The sequence below is a fragment of the Etheostoma cragini genome, chromosome 9 (genome assembly GCF_013103735.1).
Source record: "Etheostoma cragini isolate CJK2018 chromosome 9, CSU_Ecrag_1.0, whole genome shotgun sequence".
Lineage (NCBI taxonomy): Eukaryota > Metazoa > Chordata > Actinopteri > Perciformes > Percidae > Etheostoma > Etheostoma cragini.
This window is the reverse complement of record NC_048415.1, coordinates 26,745,405-26,753,142: the sequence shown is the minus strand read 5'-3', so window position 1 is coordinate 26,753,142 and position 7,738 is coordinate 26,745,405. Positions and strand designations below refer to the sequence as shown.

General features: G+C 42.1%; 1 protein-coding gene across 1 annotated transcript; it reads right to left on the bottom strand.

The window, feature by feature from the left end:
- si:dkey-75a21.2 (uncharacterized protein LOC794385 homolog) lies at positions 1-7,738 on the bottom strand. Its single transcript, XM_034880581.1, has 9 exons — positions 7,432-7,738; positions 6,632-6,832; positions 5,285-5,412; positions 3,994-4,257; positions 3,165-3,855; positions 2,074-2,349; positions 1,773-1,983; positions 1,605-1,667; positions 1-1,339 (listed from the first exon to the last, which is right to left on the bottom strand). The coding sequence occupies exons 1-9, from the start codon at positions 7,591-7,593 to the stop codon at positions 1,044-1,046; spliced, it is 2,292 nt and encodes a 763-aa protein (XP_034736472.1). The 5' UTR covers positions 7,594-7,738; the 3' UTR covers positions 1-1,043.

Here is a 7,738-nt window from a genome sequence, read left to right as displayed (position 1 = left end):
TCATAAACTGAAATGTCTTAACAGAATTCTGACATATGTATTAGCATACTATATGAAACCACACTGATAACAGACTCACTGGCCCATAGGTAAGATGGTCACTAAGGTAGCCATCCACAGATGCAGTTAAAGTGTGTTCTACGTATGTATAACCTCAAAATATGATTTATAAAATCATGCCAACCAACAAATATTATTTGAATAGCTTATTATTCCATTTAAAAAAAGGTATGTAGAAATGCTTTAGGCTACCCTTCATGTTGTTGTAGGCCCGGTTGGGGGTCCCTTGTCCATCTCTATTTCAGTTGAAGACTGCTGACTTAAGGGACAGTTTGCCGATTTCCTGATCTGCCATACAAGCAGATGAATGTCTCCAGCACCCGGAAGTTGGCGTGTATCTCCCGGTAAAACTCCCATTGGATGATTGGCTTCAGAAGGGTTGAAAATTGGCAACTTTCTTTTCGCTTAGTGCAACCATAAACAATACTTGCTCTAGCTGTTTGCTGCATTCTGTTAGAGGGTGCTGGAGGGAGTGCGCCCGTTGGTTGTTGACAATGTTCACATGATTTTACATCACTTACAAGACTTACGATAATAATCAAACACGTTTTGTCTGATGGGTAAAAGACTGACTGGGACTGAGTTTAAGGACCACCTTACACCAACCGATGGACACCACGGGAGAGCCCCGACTCCAGCAAGACGCTAAGGATTACATTCTGATATCGGAATTAGTCTGCAACGGTGGAATTGCTTGAAAAGTCCTTTGGTGTAAGGTCTGCTTTAAGTCAATCTGTCAAGTCTAACTCAGCACATCTTTAAAGCGAACGCCTAGTGGTGTTGGTTTCATAACAAGACACCAGCGTGCACCGGGGCCCCGTTGTAAGTAGTTTATGTCACTGTATCTACGTACAAAACTAGCTCAGAGTGGAGTCCAGGCGTGAGGTCACTGCAGTTGCTCTAGTGATTACTACGGACAGATGTTTTCTCCTTTACACAATTGGACAGGGACTGAGTTGCACATTTCCTGCTCCGTCTTTCCTTTAATACAGATGCTCCTTCCTTGGGCACTTCGGAGGTCGTCCGGGTTTCAATGCCCCCTTTCTTTTACCAATAGCTGTTCCATTCATTTTTGAAGACTGGCGATTTTTGGATTTCACCTGGGACATCTTGCCAAAACAGTGCAGAGCGGACGTAAGTGAACTATCGTTCATTTTTTTGTAAGTTCCCAGAAAGTTGCAAATTGGTGCTGTGAAGGTTTGAGGGTCATTGTGTAGTTTATCTTTGAGACTACTAGAGAACTGCTCCAGCATCTCTCCAAGGGCCTCTGCAGATGTGCCTTCAGGTAAAACACAAATAAAACTTATTGCGATTACTGGTGCATTAAGTTTGTATTAAGCATATATTTTTTTTACTTTTCAAAGTTGCACTATGACTAGAAATTGCCAAACATGCAAGAAGCATTTTCACCATAGCTCCTTTAAACCAAAGGCAAACGGCTTCACTTGCCACATCCATAGATAGCTCTGTCAGTATGACGGACCTCTGTGAGGCGAGCTGCTTCTAAAAACCCATAATGTTGAAAGGATTAGAATTGATTATACCTGGTCCAGGACTGGCATTCAAGTTGGTGCAGTCGCTTGCCTTTGACAAAAAGCCATCACTACCTAGAGGGAGAGACAGAGATTATTTTGAATCCATGTGTCTATGGATTTCTGCATCCAGAGTTGTTTACAGAAGATTTGAAATGTGACAGAGGCATAGTAACTCACCAGTTGCAATCTCATGGTAGAGCTTTCTCATCTGAGGTGTGGGGACGTGCGGGACGCTCTCATGGTGGCCAAACTTGTTCAAAACTGCACTCTGATGTTTGCATAGTGCACCGGTGATTCCATCTGAACACGTGCAGCATCCAATTGCAATGTCAACGTCATACTGCAACGCTGTTGTAGCGTTTGGGACCACGTAGTGGTTCTCGTCTACCTGTAAAAACAAAAAAAGACAATATAGTTGCTATTTTTACATTTTACTTCAGAATTAAAAATAATACAATACAGTGTTATAAAGCCATACCTGTACAATCTTTTCACAATCCACATCAGTTACATCATTTACATGAAGGAAAGCCACTCTGTTATTTGTGGTGTCGGTGAGGCAGTGGATGTAGTGGGCATCCATCCTGGTGGTTACAAAATCTACCAACTGAGTAACATTGTATGGCTTCAGCCTGTGGAGGACCTTCTCCTTGCCCACTCTGAAAGCACTCTCCACTAAACTGTTGGTGTTTTGCCCTCTCGTTGGAATTTCATTGTGAAGACAGACGGCCCACTCTTCATGTCTCCTGTACACCTGTGGTCAATTTCAAACAGAACATTAGTTAAGAATCTTCTCTGATGTTGTAGATGGTTCAAGCTAGCAGGATTAGGGTTAGAGTATGTACATCAGAGCCTGACCGTTAAATCGGCGGGACGATATAATTGGCCGATATTAGGCATTTCCCAATCTATCGGTATCAGCATTTATAATGGCCGATTTCTTTCTTTTTTTAATATTCATTCATCGGAATCATTTATTATGAAAAATAAATTATTCTGATGAATGAATATTTCAAAAATAAAACGGATTGTCAACCATGTTATGAGTGTTGGTGTTGCCTAGTTTGTCCACAAGAGGGCGATCTACCACGTCCCTGTTTGCAACACTGATTATTTTTTTGTTAATGTGTTTTTGTTCAAAAGGACTTCAAGTTTCATATCTTAAATTTGTATTTTTAGACGTTTTATTTATTATTTATTTATTTTGATGTTCCCCTGCTCTGACAAAACAGATGACCTTATTTTAGTGAGAATTATTATTTATTACAAATAATAAACGTTAGGGAAATCTGTTTGTTTTGTAACGCGTTTCTGTATTTTTTTTCAAAATATGCTGTATGTCGGCCGATATATCGGCATATCGGATTTTTAAATTACTATACATTCGTATTTGTATCGGCCTTAAAAATACTTTATCGGTCTTGCTCTAATTTACATGAAAATTAAAGTAGGAGCCCAGGAGCCATGTTGATGTCTTTAGGCCCTGACAGGGCATGGCAAATTGGGTAATGTACATTTGAGTAACCACCACTTCCTGTCTAATAACAGAACATTAGAAAAACAACAAACCTCAAAGAGGTAGTGGAGGAATTTAGGATATTTAATGGCAACAGGGTCAGCAAGACATCTGTTGTACTGTTCTGTCAGTAATGGGGTTGAGTTGGGGTAGACAAGGCTCTTGAAAGAATTTAGGAGCTGTAGTCGGTCTTCCTTAGCCACACTGTTGTGGCCACTCCACAACCATCTCCACACGGCCTGCAGTTGGTGGAACATGCACAGGAGGAGCCTTGATCCGGGGAAAACTGCCTGGAGGGACTGACGCAGAGCCTTGCAGTCATCCGTCATGATGACTTGAGGCTGTTCCCTCCCAAAAAAACTGCTGCTAGGCAAAAGGGTTCGCAGGAGTCGGAGCCCAGATGTAATGGCGGACTGACTTTCTGATGTTGTTATAAGCACCCCCAATGGCAATCCTCCCACAGTGGAGTGGGCGAGAAGAAGAAATATCCGGTGGTTCCGGCTCTCACAATACCCCGATGAATCCACAAAGATGATTTCCCCACTCTCTCTCAACTTGGTGTGCACTCTTTTCATGACTGGGGTACATATGGCAATGACCGCCTGACCGCATTCAGTTTTTTCCATTTTTGCACAGGTTTCCCCCTTTACCATGTTGTACTGGTAAATTTTATCCTTGAGATCTAACAGCATCTTCCCCTCTGACGGCGCAGTATAAGCTTTCTGAAAAAGCTTGTAGTAAAGTCTGCATGAAAAAAAAAGGCAAAGCAGTATCAGACAGTGTGCAGTACATCCATAACCGACTGTATAAGCATTTAAAGATCTTTTTATACTGCAATTTTTTTCCAATACTGAAATGATTATATTTGAAGATGTTTCGAACCTGTAACAGAAATACATGTCAGGACAAATGGAGCGGTCTGCAGCAGTGTAAAGGGGACTTTCCCCTTCCTGCAGATCATACTTGATGACATCCAGTGCAGTGGAGGGGGAGTGGCCACGCTCAAAGAGCGTCTTCAGTTTGGCGATGGTCTCGTCCGAGATGTCTCGCTTCCGCACAGCGTCAGCAGACGACAACTGGTGGTTGTGCTCGTATCTGAGATAGACGTTCAATAGATAGCCGTCCTTAATATGAGGGTCCCCGGACCTGAAGGAGAAACGACACTTATCAGTACACACTTTTCCAAAGTTTAGTCTCCATCCACACCTCTATGTTTTTATTTTTTTTTTGGCGTCCAAAACGATCTCCGTCCACACAAAAGTGTTTGCTCCAGTACAGTAGCAGAACGAATCTCCGTTCATATATTAACACGTCAGACAACGAATCACATGACCATTCTTACTTACTGTTCATGTGCCACACGTTTTTTACTGTGTGACATGATGTTTTGCTGCTGTACTGCGATTTTTATGCAGGGACAATAAAAACATACCATGTGGTCCAGAGGGCATTACAGGCCTACCTTCTTCCTCTCTGTCATCTTCATCTGTCTCTTCCTGATCACTCCCTGCTTCTGTCCCGCCACTCTGCCTCTCTCTGTCCCGCCTCTCTCTGTGTTTGTCTCTCTCTCTCTCTCGGTCCCTGCCTCTGTCCGTCTCTCTCTCTCGGTCCCTGCCTCTGTCTCTCTTGCTCTGCCTCTCTCTGTGCGTCTCTCTCTCTGTCCCTGCCTCTGTCCCTCTTTTTCTGCCTCTCTCTGTGTGTGTCTCTCGCTCTCGGTCCCTGCCTCTGTCCGTCTCTCTCTCGGTCCCTGCCTCTGTCCCTCTCTCTCTGCCTCTCTCTGTGTGTTTCCTTCTATGTCCCTTCCTCAGCAGTCAGCACACGGCAGATAGTGCGGGACAGGAAGTCAAGCATAGAAACAAAATTAAACATCCGGTGAATTTTCAAAACAAACTAAAGCGTGCTTGCGGCGGATCATATCTCCCTGCGCTACACGTTGAAAACACAGCACAGTTGTTTCCCCTCTACTCCTCTGGATGGACACAAACTGTTGGTGGTTTTGTGCTTCTACTCTACATGAATTTGCGAAATCTCGTGGGTCTTCGACACTTCACCTATAAGTCATGGCTGCAGCTGTTACGCAACTAATCGGCCGAACCTGGTGGGAACTGACGGACGGAATTGACCCCCCCGTAGATGCGCCCCAGCCAGGGAGGGTAAGTCTTATCTTAGTTACCTTGACTTCCTGTTGTGGCTGCATGCGTTCCTTTTCAGAACCAAGTACATGGTGGCACCACATGACATATTTTTAGTCTTTTTCACAACAGGTCTGGGATAGGTGTTGTGCTGACACCTTAAGTCCACCTAAGACACAAAAAATAAATTTGTGATTAATCAACATTAAAAACAACTGGCTGCAAACTCTAGCTTTTTCAAAAAGGCATATTGTGAATCACCATAATCAAGCTAATTTATGCTTTCTTGTAGCCCAAGTCAAAACCTATTACAAAGCTGGAGTTTGTTTCCATTTCCAAGGTCTTTTGTTAACCTTTTATTAATTTATTAGCTACATTTTATTAGTGTAGGTCATTATCAGCAGTGCTAGTAAGAAGTACTCAGATCCTTAACTTAAGTGAAAGTACTAATATCACACTGTAAAAAAAACTCAATACAAGAAAAAGTCCTACAAATGTTACTTAAGTAAAAGTCTGTAAGTACCATCAGGAAACTGTATAAAGTCCCATTTTAGAAAGTGTAAAGGATCCACCAACCTACCACTGAGCCACAGCTGCCCATGGTCTAATCATTTCATTTGGAGTTGTAGTCCATTATACTGATGGCTAGTTTCATTTATAATAAAACATCAGATTTTAGAGACTAAATGTGTTTTGTGTGCAGAAATCCTAAGTTGTAAAGTAAATTGTAAGCTGTCAGATGAATGTAGTGTAGTAAAAAGTACAACACTTCTCCCTGAAATGTAGCGGAGTAGAAGTGGAAAGTGGCGTGAAAAGAAAAGACTCAAGTGAAGTACAAGTATCTCAACATTTGTAGTTAAGTACAGTACTTGAGTAAATGTAGTTACATTACACCACTGGCTATCAAGTCATGTTCATACTTTAACTAGGCTACAGTCAAATAAGTAGGGTGGCAATAGCTTAGTCCCAAGAGTTGGGTTGGGAACCAGAGGGTTGCCGGTTCAAGTCCCCGTTTGGAACAAAGTACGGAGTGTGGACTGGTAGCTTTAGAGATGCAAATTCACCTCCTGGGCACTGCCAAGGTGCTCTTGAGCAAGGTACTGACTGAACCCCCTCGGGGCGCTGGTCCAGCACTGACAGCCCCCAAACTCTGACATTTCTCCATTAGTGCACTTATAGGGCCTGAGCATGTGTGTGTATTTCAGGCCTGTGTGTAGTGTGTAATAACAGTGTTAATTGTAATTTAATGAGGGATCAATTAAGAATATAAATTGTTAAATTCTATATCTCTTAGGCATATTTGTGGACACAACACTGTTGAGGCAGTTTGGACTGATCGAGTAAATGTGACCGACTGCAACAAATGAAACACATTGGTTGTAACTTACCCTGTAGGCATTGTAACGTCCACAGTTTGGATATGTTTTAGACTTCCTCCAAGTCTGCCCAGAAGAGGTTTGGAAATACTCCAGCCATTTAAATGCCTCGTCTTCTGAAGTAATTTGGAGTTTAAAATGTGCCCTAAACTGAGCTGGCGCCACCTCCTCATAGGAGCACACCAGATGGACATATCCCTCAGGCAATAGTTTCTGAAAGAAAGCAGCATTTTCATTAATATTCTAGACCTCATGGTTACATTTTAGCTATGGTTATGACACTAGAGGTGGTGGGGGGAAAAATTGATACAGCATAGTATTGCAATATTTTCAGTGGCAATATCGATACACAGACGCCAAGTATGGATCTTTTATTATATACTGTATGTGTTGGTCATTTGTTCAGCTTGACAATCCCATTTTGTAGCAATAAAATTGAAGTGACATGAACAAACAGAGAACTGTATCTTTTTAGCTAAAACAACTGTTTCCTTTTGGGAACATCATTTGAAATTGGAAAAAATATAAGTTGGAAAAAAGGTTATAAGTCGCAATATATCGCAGAATATTGCAATATGTTTAAAATCGCATTCATAGCGTATCATGGCACAAGTATTGTGATGATATCGTATCGGGAGGCGTCTGGCGATTCCCACCAACGTCACAGTTCAAAACTTTGGAAACATCTGTAAATATTGATGCATTATACATTTTGAAACCCTTGCTACATATAACCCTAGTTAGCTAGCATCCAGTATCACTATTTTATCTAAAAGGCTATGTATCAAGGGAATTTAGCGTTAAATCCTCACTTCCAGAAGAGGATATTGTCCTGTCCCCTCTTCCTCTCCTGTTCCTGGCTGCTGGCAGTGAAGACACGGCGTAATTTTCCTCACTTCAAAAAGTGGATATCCTCCTGTCCCAGCTCTTCCTTCTCCCTCTCCTAGCTGCTGGCTGTGTAGGAACGTAGTCATTTTCAATCCTAATGTTAAACTCCACCATTAACTTAATTCAATATCCTCGCGAAAACAGTTCTAATCTAGTATGATAATGCCATAGTAGGCTGCCGTAAAGAAGACGTTCACTTTGAGGAAACAAGTCGTTCAACCCGGAAACCGT

What these genes read in the sequence shown, in the direction of transcription:
- si:dkey-75a21.2 (XM_034880581.1), bottom strand. Translation starts at nt 7,593, where the DNA reads ATGACTACGTTCCTACACAGCCAGCAGCTAGGAGAGGGAGAAGGAAGA. An exon ending in GACAATATCCTCTTCTGGAA is followed by an intron (nt 6,833 to 7,431) that starts GTGAGGATTTAA and finishes GCTTTCTTTCAG; the next exon opens with AAACTATTGCCTGAGGGATA. An exon ending in GACATGTATTTCTGTTACAG is followed by an intron (nt 3,856 to 3,993) that starts GTTCGAAACATC and finishes TTTTTCATGCAG; the next exon opens with ACTTTACTACAAGCTTTTTC.